The sequence below is a fragment of the Mustela nigripes genome, chromosome 5 (assembly GCF_022355385.1).
Source record: "Mustela nigripes isolate SB6536 chromosome 5, MUSNIG.SB6536, whole genome shotgun sequence".
NCBI classification, from domain to species: Eukaryota; Metazoa; Chordata; class Mammalia; order Carnivora; family Mustelidae; genus Mustela; species Mustela nigripes.
In genome coordinates, this window is record NC_081561.1 from 17,473,646 (window position 1) to 17,487,865 (window position 14,220).

The following is a 14,220-nucleotide window of genomic DNA, read 5'->3' on the forward strand; positions in this document are numbered from 1 at the left end:
TTCCCAGGACCCTGAGATCAGTCCAGAGCGTCGCTGCCTTCTGCGGCCCAGACTCTTCCGTTGCTTTTTTGCACTGGAGTGTGCATCAGCTGCCTTATTTCCTAAGGTGTTTTTTTTTTTTCTTTATGGGGATTCATTAAAATTTGTAACTGCTCCCGTATTTATGGTTTCTGCTTTTATTGTGGCAACCCGGATACCTGAACAATAAGTTGGTACAAACAAGCAGTTCAGAATGCCTACCAAATAATTTGGATTAGAATTATGAGAACAAGTTGTATCCTTGTGTCTTTTGTACGGCGATGGGCAGGGATGTTGCAAATTTAACTATGAGTTTTCCCTTTCCGTATTGTCAGTCCTTTAAAAGACCTGGGATTTGGGGGCACGTGGGTGGCTCAGTTGTTAAACGTCAGCCTTTGGCTCAGGTCATGATCCTAGGATCCTAGGATCCTGGGATCCAGCGCTGCATGGGGCTCCCTGCTCAGTGGGGAGTCTGCTTCTCCCTCTCCCACTCCCCCTGCTTGTGTTCCCCTTTCTTGCTGTGTCTCTTTCTGTGAAATAAATACATAAAATTGTAGAAAAAAAATTAAAAGGCCTGTGATTTGGAATGGGTGGTTAAGAAGGTAGGTGATGTGTGAGTCCTTAGCTCTAATTTATACACCAGCCTTCATTTCTTTGGACTTAGTGTTTGTGAAGCTGTTATAAGAGTTTGGAAAAAAAATATGTGTGGAAATAAAAGGTCAGGACCTTAGAGCAGAGGTGTGTGTCACTGTCCCCTTGATTTTCTAACTAGCCTTTCTCAAACTTTCAGGGATTTCTTTCAAGGGTCCATCTCTCTTGGGGTCTGAGCACCTGTGAATCATAGGCTTCCGTTTTCTGATTTTATTTGCCTCATCGTTCTCCAACCCCTATTCCCCAGAATTATTAGATAAGAAAGTAAGTGTGAGGGTTCTCTTTCTGAATGAAAACCTGTAATAAGCATGGATCTGATTGCTGTCTTTTCTAGACGAGAGATTAATGGAGACAGTGTTTGCTGGAACATTTTGGACTTATTTCCCCTGATACTGAATTTGTAAAATTATTACCTTTAAAACTAAGCTCATCCTTAATGCCTTCATTTCCTTTTCACACCACTCTTTGGGTCTGTTTGCCTCCTGTGTGGAAATTTCCAAGAATCATAAGCCTTAGGAGATTTAAAACTGGAATCCATCAGTTTAAAATTTGCAAAATACATTGGTTCAGAGAAAAAAGGCTACTCTGTTCCTCAAATAACATCATTTTTACATGATATGTTCCCTTAAAGGTCACATTGTAAGACAAGAATGTGAGGACTGTTATTGAATAGAAAAATGGAAAACCAAGATTTGTAAACATTTGAATAGAATGACAGTCGGCTTACCCCCAACTCCATATTCCTTCCTACAGGCCACTTGGATGTGGTTGGTATAGTCTATAATTGAGTATCATTTTATGGTCTGTGAAACCTTTTGATTTCGGATCTTCTGAGTCTTTTACAAATATCTCTAACTAGCATATGGTAGGAGAACAGAATATCCAAATGGACAGCTAATCTGACTTCTTGGCTAAGCCACACCAGGCACTGTTTGGTCCTTCAACTATTTGATTTCTTCCTTGTTCTTTCAGTTCCCTCTAAAAAAGGTAGGAAGAAACCTCACTGCTTATTTCTCAGTCCCAGAATGTCCCCAAATCCCATGAATTTTTTTATTTCTTCTTCTTTCTCAGTCCCAAAGTCCCAAAATCCCATGAATTTCTTTTTCCTTTTGCTTCTGTAGGTCCTTCAGGTCCAGTTTTCCTCCAAGATAATACCCCCAAATAGTTGAGGCAGGGACTTAAGATTTTTGCCTACTTTGAGTGCTGAAAGGTGAGAAGTATTCCAGAAGACTTGCTCATTTGGGTTAATGAAAACACTTCCTATCTGTTCGGAAGGGCAGTGGTGGCCTCTCCCACTAGTACCTACTTTCAGAAACATGGCAGAGCTGAGTGGCCTCGTAGGTCTGGGTCCATTATGAAGACCAAGAGTAGAAATCACTGCCCTCGGTTGTACTAACCTTCCATAAATATTAGCCTATAAAAGAGAAGAAGGAACGGGGGGAAGTCTAGGCCCGTACGAAAGACACATAGACCGTCACATTTTCTTTGTTTATGCTCTAGAAGTTCACCTGGACCCCCACCGAACATGGTGTCCTGTCGCAGACTGTCAGACCGTGTGCCCTGTTGCCTCCGGTGACCCAGGACAGCCCGTGCAGGTGGAGTGCCCTTCTTGTCACCTAAAGTTCTGCTCCTGTTGCAAGGATGCTTGGCACGCAGAGGTCTCCTGTAGAGATAGTCAGCCCATCGTCCTGCCAACAGAGCACAGGTAAGAAAGGAGAGACGGTCTTTGTGATTATTCACCCCAAATAGGTCACTTGGAGAAGGAGTTCTCTTGTGATGGAATTCAGAGATGGGTTCTTTCCCCCGTGGAACTTCCCTGAGAAGTGTCTCCGAACTGGGAAGTTGTTAACAAAGAGTAACCGACACAGTCTTTCTAAGGGGATTTTAGGTATTTACCCCTGGAGACTCTCCCAGATACCGCTGAAATGAGGGTCTGAATGCATTTTGATTTTTCTTCAGGTTGGAAGGCCCACGGCCCACTGGTTTTCAATAGCAAGGCATGGCTTGTCCACAGCCGTTTGCTTAGAACCCATGAGCACCTGCCGTGGATTTCTTCCTGCTTGCAAAGTGGTGCGGAAATTACTTTGTGACCTGACCGTGTGGCAGCTTGTGGAGTGTGCCAGCCCTATCGGAGAGAGCACAATAGAAGCAGCAGGCCTTCAGGGGCTCAGTGCTCAATACCCAGGTCTTAGAGGAAAAGAGCTACATCCCCTATACGTGGTGCCCTGCAAAGACGGTGCCAAAGTTCAGAGTCAGTGACAATGAGAAGCAGTTAAATCTGTACCTTTCAGTACAAAGGGTTTTTACGGCAGCAGAAGGGCCCAGAGTGAGAGACCTTTGTGCACGATCCCTGGCTTTGCTGGAGGCTCCGGCTGTTCTGCATCAGCGAGAACAGAGGCACCGGTGTGCCCAGTCCAGTTGGCTGGCTCACCCCACACCCTCAGAGAGTATGGAACCGTTCTTCAGGAACGGGAGTGCTACCTGGCTAGGATACTGTGCTTGAATCTGGGACCAAACAAACAAGAGGAAAACTAGACCTAGTGCCCGGGGCAGGCACACGCCTTCTTAGCCAGTATCCTCTGCACGTGACCGATAGGTCTGCGGGCATCATGGGACAAGGGGAAGATCCCAGAGCAGAGAGGGGTTGGATTCTCTTTCTTATTTTTATTTTTTAAGGTTTTACTTATTTAAGAAAGAGCATTGTGGGGGTGGGGGGAGTCAGAGGGAGAAGCAGAGAGCCAATGTGTGGCTTTATCCCCGGACTCTGGGATCGTGACCCGAGCTGCAGGCAGATGCCCAACTGGCTGAGCCACCTGGGCACCCTGAGAGGTTGAGTTCTGACATGGTCACTTGGTATCGGCGGGACCTCATGGAAGTCACTCAGCCTCTGTGAGTCTGCTTCTTTATTTGGGGGGAAAAAAAGGTGGTGGGGGAAAGAATTAAAATAGTAACTGTCCCACTGCTATAATACGGTTATGGTGAGTACCAAACCCGATCCTGGATCCAAGGACGCTTTGTGAACTTGATGTCTCCTTGAACCGGGGGCTGGTTCTGATGAACGCTAGCTAATGTGCAGCACAGCGCTGTGGCTCCCCTAACCACACCCCCCATGTGTTCCACTTATTTTCCATGCCTCTTAAGGCTGTGAGCCTGCGCTGATCTAGGCATCTGTCGGGAGCAAGTCTCTTTAATGAGGCTGGGCATTGATTTTCAGGTATTGATTCTTGCATCCCGTGACCTGTTCCATTTCTTTATCAGAACAGATTGCCAGGAAGATTTGTCTATGCCGTGTCAGATCCAGAACTGGTTTTTCTGTTGTGTAGCAGAATGCTTGTGCTTTTGCTTTAGACAGTGTGTGCTCAGGGAATGAAATACTAACATGGCCAAATAAGGAACTAAGTCAGGTGTGGAAAGTACAATTATAGCATGACTCCTAGCCAAAGATACATAAATTAAGGTTCTTTTTTGTTTTGAGTTATCTGAATGACTAATAATCTGTGTCCCTCCTATTTTTACCCCCACCCTCTTCCATGGAAGTGAATTAAGCTCAGATGAGGGAGAGGCCACTACCTCACCCATCAGGAGCCTTAAGAATTCAATTGGTGCCCATAAAGTGGAATCTAGAACGGCTTTAGTGACATGTTGAATTAATGACACTCGGCCCACTCTTACCCAGCCCTGGTCAGCGGACACCCTTGTAGTTCTAGCAGCATTTTTGACTCCCCCACCCCCCAATAATTTCTCATCCATTTTGTTTCTAGGGCCCTCTTTGGGACAGACGCAGAAGCCCCCATCAAGCAGTGCCCCGTTTGTCGGGTTTACATCGAACGCAACGAGGGCTGTGCCCAGATGATGTGCAAGAATTGCAAACACACGTTTTGCTGGTACTGTCTCCAGAACCTGGACGTAAGTGCCACCTGGAAGCATCTTCTCCTGTGGCCTCTCTTCATCATATCTGTGTGCCCATCGGGATCCTCCAGGCTTTCCTTTTAAAATCTTGAGTCTATGTTTATCCTGCAAAAGAAGGTTATTTTTCTTAAGGAGTCTTTCTGAGGCTGCTACTTAAATGTCTAGCAGATGTCCCTTTGAGTTTCTTCACTGTGTCAGCTTAGCTTTAAAGGCAAGCTTTCGTTTTAGGGACAGCTTCTGTGTTGGGGGCACTGTCTCCTCTTATCACGTAGAGAGCCGTCAGTGTATTCATTTATTTTGCTGCTGTCACAAATCACCGCATACGTAGTGGCTTAAAACAGCAGAGATTTTTTTGGCTTTAGTTCTATCCTCCGGAAATCTGATGTGTGTCTCACTGGACTAAAATCAAGGTGTCCTCAGGGCTGCATTCTTTTCTGGATTCCAGGGGAGAATCCATTTCTGGGTTTTGTAGCTTCTAGAAGCTGCCCACATTCATTGGCTTGTGGCCCGTTTCTCCAGCTGTGAAGCCAGCCACATCACGTCTCCCTGACCCCTTCTTCCTTTGTCGCAGCTCCCTCTGACCACAGCTGGGAAAGCTGCTCTGCCCTTAAGGACCCTCTGATGAGATTGGCCACATCTGGATGAAAGAGTGATTAGACTGGTCACATCTGGATGATACAGGCTGTTCTCCGCCATCTCGAGCTCTTACTTTAATCACCTGTGTAAAGTCCCTTTTTCCACAAAAGCCAACAAATTCTCAAATTCTGGAGAGTAGGCCACGGGCATCAGTAGGGGAGCATTTTTTCTGCCTACCATAATTTGGTTCTCTTCCTCTTTTTGAATTTACAGAAGAAAGCCACTCAAATCAAGGGGATGTCTTAAATAACCATTCATTGGCATGACTGTGGTCTTGCTCTGGTTTTGTTAGGGCTCCATTCCCGGATAACGGGGTCTGCCTCAGTGACTCTTTCCCCCTCACCATTGGTGAAGCACACCTGGCCCAGGTCAGGTGCGGCTCAGGCAGTCCCAAGCCGAGGCTCACGGTAACCTCAGAGGTAAAAAGTGTTGTGAAGGATGGCTGAGCAGATCTCCCTCCCTGGTGTTTCTTCTAGCACGAATAAGAAGAGATAGTTCCTATTCGGGCAATGTGGACCAGTGAAATATGTCCATACCAGAGTGAGCTCTCCGTCATGGTGAACATTCTTTTCCCAGTTTCTCTCTCTCTCTCTTTTTTTTTTTTTTGCAAGATTTATTTATTTATTTTAGAGAGAGAATGAGAGCAAGCGAGTGCAAGTTGGGGGAAGGGTAAAAGGAGAGAGAGAATCTCAAGCAGACTCCACACTGAGCATGGAGCCAGATGCGGGGCTCGGTCACATGACTTTGAGGTCACAGCCTGAGCCGGAATCAAGAGCCAGACACCCAACCGCCTGAGCCATCCGGGCGTTGCGCACAATTTTTCGTTTCAGTTGCCTGGTTGGCTTCAGTCTGATAAGCGGCTCTGGTGATCCTTTAATATTAGTGAGTCTGTGTGTGGCTATTATGGGATGCATGCTGGCTGCCACAGGTCTGATTTTTAAGTGAAAATTAGACAAGTTGTTTCAGATGATATCTGTGTGGAAGAATTTTAATCAGCCCGATCTTGGCATTTCAAGCTGAGGTATAAATTAGGGGAAAGAAAACTGACATTTCAGGCTGTGGAATCTCAGCAGTGTTTTTATTTATTTATTTATTTGGTTAATTCCATTGATCCTAAGCCCTTGAATGTATGTGTGATATTTGAGACCCATTATGATTCCTGACGTGTGATACTCTGGCCGAGGTTTTCACTGACTGTACACCCCTCGTGTTTTTACAAAAGAAAGACATCTTTTCTGTTTGCCCTCAGGTTTAACCAGAACATTAATTGGGTTCATATCCCAAGGAGGCTGGGCCCATGAGGTTCTTTTTAAGAAGCAAGAATGTAAGGGAATAAAGATGTGTGCCAGATCCCCCCATCCTTTGGCTGAAATATGTTTGGGGTATGGTGTTGCAAGGAACACACTGTTCTGTTACTTGGACTGTTCCGGTGCTCCAGTTGAAATGGCACAGATGTTAAAAGCCTGGATACACAGACTTCAAATACTGAAGCATCTTTTTCTGGTCATTGTTTTCTGAGATCTAATTTTCTTGGTTTTCGCCGGGGGCACTGGCTTGTTGGTAATGATGTTTTTCTCTCGACAAGTGTTCTATGTCAGATGGTGGTGTTGATCTTTGTTTATAGGAAAGTGTCAGAGCCTGGGTCTGGGAGCAGGATGATTGTCCAAGAGCCAAGCCTGAGACAGATGCCCAAACGGAGTGATTTCTGAGTTTTGCTGAGGTGTTGAGTTTGCTGCTGCCTTGGTCCTCATCCCTGCTGGTTGACGAAGTGTTCTTAATCTGCTCTGGGGACCTCAGACACTTGTCCCTTTCCATCATCTCTTCTCTCTCCTGTGATTTCAATTTCTACTAACATCCCCATGTGCTCAGCTGTGTCCCATTTAAAAACGTGTCCCATTTTTCTCAAGCCTGCATGACTCTCTTACTACCATTCTCTTTCTCTCTTCCTCTCCTGGAAGAAGCTCAAAACAGCATAATTGCCTCTCATCCTGGATACTTACCTCCAGTCCTTTGAAATGCACTTAGCCTGCCACATTGTCACAGACTTGACTGTGTTTTGCCAAGGCTTTGAGTACTGTCTTTTGGGTAAAATTTAATGGATGTTCCAGTCCTCCTCTAACCTCGAGTATCCACTGCCTTTGACGTCTTGACCGCCTCTGCTTCAGTGATGACGTCTCTTCTGATTTCCCTTCTACATTTCTGGCTACTTGTGTTTCCTTTCCAGGTGCTCCTGACTCATTCTTTTCTTTCTTTCTTTCTTTCTTTTTTTTTTTTTTTAGAGTGAGAGAGCAAGAAGGGGTAGGGGCAGAGGAAGAGGGAGAGAAAGGATCTTAAGCAGGCTCTGCACTGGGCATGGGGCTCTATCTCACAACTCCAAGATCATGACCTGAGCCGAACTCAAAAGTCAGATGCTTAACCAATGGAGGCGCCCAGGTGCCCCCTCCTTACGTCCTCTTTGCCTGCCTGTCAACACTCTCTCCCTGGGTGATCTCATCTACTTCTGTGGTTTTTCTCCACCCCACGTACGCTGACTCCCATCTTTCCCCCCAAATTCTCATCTGTGTAATCAGCTGCCTTTTGAACAATACGGCTTGAGTATCTCTTGAGTTTAACTGTCCAAAGTGTGGCCATCATCTTCCCAACAAAGTTCATCTCTCTGTTGTCATTTCTCTCGACCAGGCTCCTGCCTCTGTCCGGGGGCTTTGCTCTCATCTGTGATTTCTTCTCCTTCTTCCCCCATTGAGTTAGTAACCTTCCTAGGACCCCCTGTCTGTGTTTCCCATCTCAGCCGCTGGCATTTTTTCCCAGATACTCTCCACTCGAAATCTCCATTCCACGTCACACCTGTTCTAGGGCCACCTTTCAAAGATGGTTGGTCAGGACTCTAATCCTTTCTAGACTCAGTCAAAGATGGTTGGTCAGGACTCTAATCCTTTCTAGACTCAGTCAAAGATGGTTGGTCAGGACTCTAATCCTTTCTAGACTCAGTCAAGGGTCTTGATGATTGGGATCTGTTTTCACTCCATGATTTGTGAAAGTACTGAGACATATTCTAGAGATCGTGGCCTTGGAATTCCCAGAGGCCACCATTTGTATTCCCGGAAAGAGCCTTTGCTTTCCACCACAGCCATCTGATGTGGTTAGTGTTTAGTCCTCTGTTCAGAAGAGCGTGTTTACTGAAACCTCTCTCTTTGTTTTTCAGAATGACATTTTCCTCAGACATTACGACAAAGGGCCATGCAGGAACAAGCTGGGCCACTCGAGAGCCTCAGTGATGTGGAACCGAACGCAGGTACCCTGACCTTTAAGGGAGCAGGAACTGTATGGGACTAGGGATGGCTTAAAAAGCCCACCCCGTCCTCCTCCCCACCCTGTTCTCTGCTTACCTATCCCAGCCTGGGAGGCTCTGCGGAGCTCTGGGCCAGGGTCAGCAGCTGCCTGCAGCTAGTTCAGGAGCACGATCCCCTTGAGGGTAGGGCGAGGGGCAGGGCCCCAGAGCGGCCCAGTAATTAACAGTGACCTGCAGAATCCAGGCAGATACTCTCTCCTCTTTAAAAAAAGGATAGAATGACTTTCGTAAAGCCCTGTAAGTCGTATTTCTTATAAAAGGCAGTTCTCTAAAATCCTGTGGGCCCCTGCTGGAGCTTCGATCCCTCTGCACATGCCATTGTGGGTTTCTCTGGGAGGTTCAGAGGGCGTCCTGGTTTATTTTTAATAGTGTTTGATATTTATTAAAGACTACGTTCCTTTTAAGGGCGTCAGTGTTAATAGCCTCAGAATCATGTTAGCATCCCTATGAGACTGTCGAGGAGACTCGGGTAGGGAGAGCGGCAACAGCTCAGGGTGACACAGAGCCTGTGCCGGAGCTCAGGTTAGCGTCCGGTTTCTTCCTCTCACCTAGGATCTAGTCCCTGGCTCATATCTGGTTCAGGTCATGCCGGGCACTGGCTGAAAGGTCCCATAACTGTGACTCTTTCATATGCCTTAGGTGGTGTCTTCGTTCAGGCTGCCAGAATAAATTACCATAAAACTGGGTGGTTTGAAAAATAGACACGTATTTATCCCAGTTCTGGAGATAAGAAGCCTAAGTTGAAGGTGCCAGAATGGTTGGGTTCTGGCAAGGACCCTCTTCCTGATCTGCAGATGGCCTTCTTGTCACCATGTCCTCACATGGTGCCATGCGTGGGAGGTGGGGGGAAGCCAGCGCGCTGATAATCTCTCTTTGTAAGGGCACTAATCCCACTGTGAGGGCTCCACCCTCCAGTCCTAATTACCTCCCAAAGGCCTTCATTTCCAAATACCATTATGTTGGACATTAAGGTTTCAACATGGGAATTTTTGCGGGGTAGGGGCGGAGACAAGCATTCCGTCTGTAGTGGACGGTTCGCTGCGCATCTAGGGAGACTTAAGTGCTGAAGTAGGCTTTTCTTCCGAATTTCCAGGTGGTGGGGATCCTCGTGGGACTGGGCATCATCGCCCTGGTGACTTCACCCTTGCTGCTCCTGGCTTCCCCGTGTATAATCTGCTGCGTCTGCAAGTCCTGTCGGGGCAAGAAGAAAAAGCACGACCCCTCCACGACCTAAAGGTCTCCGCTTCTGTGCACGTGCCACGGACGTCTGGGGTTATCATGAGAAGCACGGAGATAAAGCCCCAGTTAGTGAACCTGCCCCCTCCTTGCCAAACTTTGGAAGTGCCTCTGTGTCCAGACTTTGAACTTGGCCTGCCTGTCTTTGGCATCAGAAAAGGCATCAGAAAAGCCTGTCTGAAGAGAAGGACCTGGGTTCTGCAGTCTCAGCCGGCGTCTCTGGAGCATGTCGGGAAGCTTTGGGGCTGCTGAGAAGGAGCTAACCCACCGTCACTTTATCTTCCGCAGGATCCCACTGGACTGTTCAACTTTCAGCCAAATTCGAAGAGCCCAAGTGAACGCTCAGTATCATCAGTGTGTTGTCACTGTGTTGTCACGCCATCTCAGTTTTGGCAACACACATCGTAACTCATCAGCTAGAATCTGTTCTATGTTGATTTGACCCCCATGAGAAATATGGGAGAAACCCGGCTCCCCATAGGAGGGAAAGGATAACACTGTTTAAGGGGACGTTGTCGTAAGTGCCAAGCAGCAGGAGTGGGTCTGTTGGTTCTGCCTCTGCGGGCTCCCGGGGCTGCTGTTCCCGGCATTCTCACAGTGACTTGGCAGAAACACAATAGGTTTCTTCCCGTGTGATCTCTGCTTCTGCTGTGCAGAGGAAGTTGTCCCTTCCAAGCGAAGGGGTTGCGTCTACTCAAACAGTGCGGTCTGATCCAGTAGCTCTCCCTTGGCCAGTGCACCTTGGTAAAGGTGATCAACTGTCCTCCTACAGCCAGTAGCTGTGGAGGACAATCCTATAAACCAGGATTGGTTTATAGGCAACATGGGTCAAGTGGCTGAGGGGTCAAGGTCAAGGTCTGTTACCTTCATCATAGGTAACAGACACCTTTCCTGAGCTCTGTGTTCATGCATCCCACACAGAGTTGGCCCTAAAAGTACACACCAGGATTACGTATCCAAGTCCATGTGTACATCAGTCCGCTAAGCTGCTGCCTACCTAGAATTTCCATCCGTTGGGCATGCGTGAGTCTATCCAGTGGTACACAGAATATAAATGTTTCCTCAAAGCCATCCTGTCTTTCCTTCTGGGACAAATGTGATTTATTATAAGTCAACCTGAAGGGTTTGTTCTTTTGCATATTATATATGTAAATTTTGGTTGCAAGTTTGTAACTCACCCAATGGTATAGACTCATAAACCTAACTCTTTTAAAACAACGCCTAGTTCAAAGTCACGCCATCTCAGTTTTGTAAAAACACCGATAATCTGGTTACTTACATCTCTGCAGACACAGCTCAGAGCCGCTCTCTTCTCCGCAGTTTCGTATCGCTCTTCCAGCTTCTGGTAGGGCAGTCCAGACTCTTCCTGTGTGTACAAGAAATGGGAAAAAATAACAAAAAAAAAATGCAAGAAATAAAATGTAAATGCTTTCTGTATCATAAATGCTTTGGGTTGGTATCGCCTTATGGCAACTTCTTTTTCCCGTTATCAGATTTTTGAATACACGGGTTTTGAAAAGATAATAAGCTTTTCTCCAATGACAGGATTACCTAATTGCCCTTAGCAACGTAGCCTGGTGCTTCATGGGAATTTGTAAGATGCTCGTAGAGAGCTCTCCTTGAAGCCGGCGACACCTTCACTGGGGACTGTCAGAACCCATCCTACTTCCCCAAGGTAACTGGATAACTGGTTATTAAATTGCTGCTATCTTGGACCTATTATTAAAGAACAGTGCTTTGCCTACGTAATGGAATGTATCCTGAGTGGGGGTGGGCATATTTAAGGAACTTGAGTTCACACGTACATATCGATACCTGATTTGTGTGCAGTACATCTCTCGGTCGTGTACATTTTTATTTACCATTTGTATAAAACATAGATGAGAACTCTGGGAAAACTTTTGAATGGCAACCAACCAAAAACATTTTTAATCATTTTTTGGAAATGTCTCAATATTAGGTGTCTTTATTTTCCTTTGAAACTCTGAACGCTTCAGAACAAGAGTACCCTCTTCTATCAATGTATTTCATATTAGTAGAAAGACAAGTGTACATGTATTTGAATAATTTGCTTTGTCTTAACACTGCCTCATTATAGCAAAGGGCATTTATAACTGCTCAGGGGATCACAGGAACTCAATGAAATTGCATTTTTGTATCAAGTATGTCTGTCCTGGCAATGTCCTCCAGCACGAGTGAACTCTCTAAGCTCAAGTCCACAAAGAATCTTTAAACAGGGGCTCATTTCGAATAACCTAACATCCTATGTTACCAGAGGCAGTGCTCCCAAATTTGGAGTAAAAGGTAGGAGAAAACATCCATACTGTTTCCTTGGCCAAACTGAAGGAATCTGTCTTCTCACAGAGATGCTGTAACAAAATCAGCTACTTTTTCATAGGGCACAGGGAGTGGGGGTTGTTTGTGAGACAGATTTTTAACAACCAGATTTAAGTTTTTAAATGTCGAAAAGTACCTGGAAGATCGTGACTTCTTCCTTATGTGGCTACGGGAATTGGCCTGTGTAAGACGGTCAGAATCCACAGGGATGGGCTGGTGGGTTAGACCGAGATAGATCTCTGTGCCTCAAAGGGCAAGGTGTAAGCCGAGCTGGAAACTTCGTTTATAAAGGAGAGAACTGGCAACGTGGATAACAGATAGATGCTCTCATTTGGGATAATTGGCCAGTGAGAGAGTTTAACCTGCCTCCTTCCTCTGTCAGTCCTATATTCTCCTGGTGATTCTCTTTCTATACTAGGAAGAAATACGGGCCTACATGATCATGTTTGGATGTCGTGGCAAAAAAAAATTTCTGTCTGGAGTAGTATAGTCTCTTTGAAATAGAAATCAAAACTCCTTCACCAAATTCTAATCTGGAGGTAATAACCCCCCCATCCAGAAACACTAACAGATATAAAGGCACAACATCTAGCTGCGGCTCCTTCTGGGAATTTTTTTCTGGTTACTAGTAGGGAGATGAGGGGGAAAGGCATAGGGAAGCAAATTTTAGAGTCGTAGGCATTCTGTTTGTTCACGTAATGGGTGTTTGCTCTGGTGTTGAAATCTCTATTTCGATAAAGAGGCCTTTGAAGAACAAATAATTCACAGTGTGAATTTTCCTGTAGCCTGCATCATGAAAATTTTACCTATCTAGATTTGAAAATCTACATGTTTATTTGAATGTAAATCACTATTGCTTGGAACCCCAAATTGTCTCTTAAAGACTATTCAGACTCTATGTATTATTTTACCCTTCTGTACACAGTGCTTGACTTTCTGTTCATGAATGGATGCCTTTATGTATATAGAACCATGTATATATATGTGTGTAGCTCTGAAGACAATTTCATAACGCCGTAGATGAGTGACCTTTTATAAAGCTGTCCAGTCGATACCTGTAGGCTGTTACATCTCATGTCGATTCATGATCCAGAAAGTTTTGTTATGTATTTAAGAAATTGCTGTTGTATTATATTTTTCTGAATTATTTGAGAAGAAAATAGCTGTTTGAGTCTCTGTATGTAGCCCCAATAAATGCAGAGCAGGAAAGCAAGTGTGTTTAATTTATGTTGTGCTGCACCTTTCTAGACACATTCAAGTTTATCCTCCAGGAGCCCACGAAGCACTATTAAATCCCAGGTTCAGAATTTGCAAAAAGCACCCAAATCTGCGGTACCAGTGTGGAAATAACTCTCACCACCTTGTTTCTTAAATAAGAGGAAGTATAACACCTTCCCTTGTTGCACACATTTTTGTTGTATGTGGGATATCCGACACGCTCTGTGCACAGGAACTGATCATTATCCAGAGAAATAACCAATAATTCAGGTCTTTGATCATTCTGATAAAAAAAATGCTGCGAGGCATTAAAGCCATTAGTTCTAGAAATTGAGGTTTGGGCTACATACTCTCCATGGTTGGTTCCAATCTTCCACAAGTCTGCTGGAGGAATGTACTTCCTTGTTAAGAATGTTAGTGGATTTACATTAGTGTTAACTTAAGGTTATTTCCATTTGATTAGTATTCAAGGCAGGGCTCACCAAATGCTGAGTGCCAGAAGTTGGTTTCCAACTAGAACTTGTGCAAAGCTGAAAGCTCACATTCTGATCTGCTGGTGATGGCGGCTCTTTATTGATTTGTATATGGTTGTATTAGGATACTGGGGACGAAGACTTAGGATTGACTTATAATTCAAATTCCATTTTCTGTTCATTCAGTTTTGAGGAAATCAGTAAGATTGTATTAAAAGGTTTTTTTTTTTTTTTTTAAAGATTTTATTTATTTATTTGACAGACAGAGATCACAAGTAGGCAGAGAGGCAGGCAGAGAGAGAGAGAGAGAAAGGGAAGCAGGCTCCCTGTGGAGCAGAGAGCCCGACGCGGGGCTCGATCCCAGGACGCTGAGATCATGACCTGAGCCGAAGG

At 45.3% G+C, this 14,220-nt stretch overlaps 1 protein-coding gene across 2 annotated transcripts in view; it reads left to right on the top strand.

Annotated features, from left to right (window-relative positions):
- The window catches only part of RNF144B (ring finger protein 144B), a 78,461-nt gene extending 65,116 nt beyond the window's left edge, over positions 1-13,345 (top strand). For both annotated transcript variants that reach the window (XM_059399524.1, XM_059399521.1), the window contains 4 exons: positions 2,170-2,374; positions 4,431-4,575; positions 8,417-8,506; positions 9,657-13,345. In XM_059399524.1, the coding sequence (XP_059255507.1) occupies positions 2,170-2,374; positions 4,431-4,575; positions 8,417-8,506; positions 9,657-9,797 (581 nt within the window). In that variant the 3' untranslated portion in view covers positions 9,798-13,345. The remainder of the gene's footprint in view (positions 1-2,169; positions 2,375-4,430; positions 4,576-8,416; positions 8,507-9,656) is intronic.
- Positions 13,346-14,220: the final 875 nt, after the last annotated feature.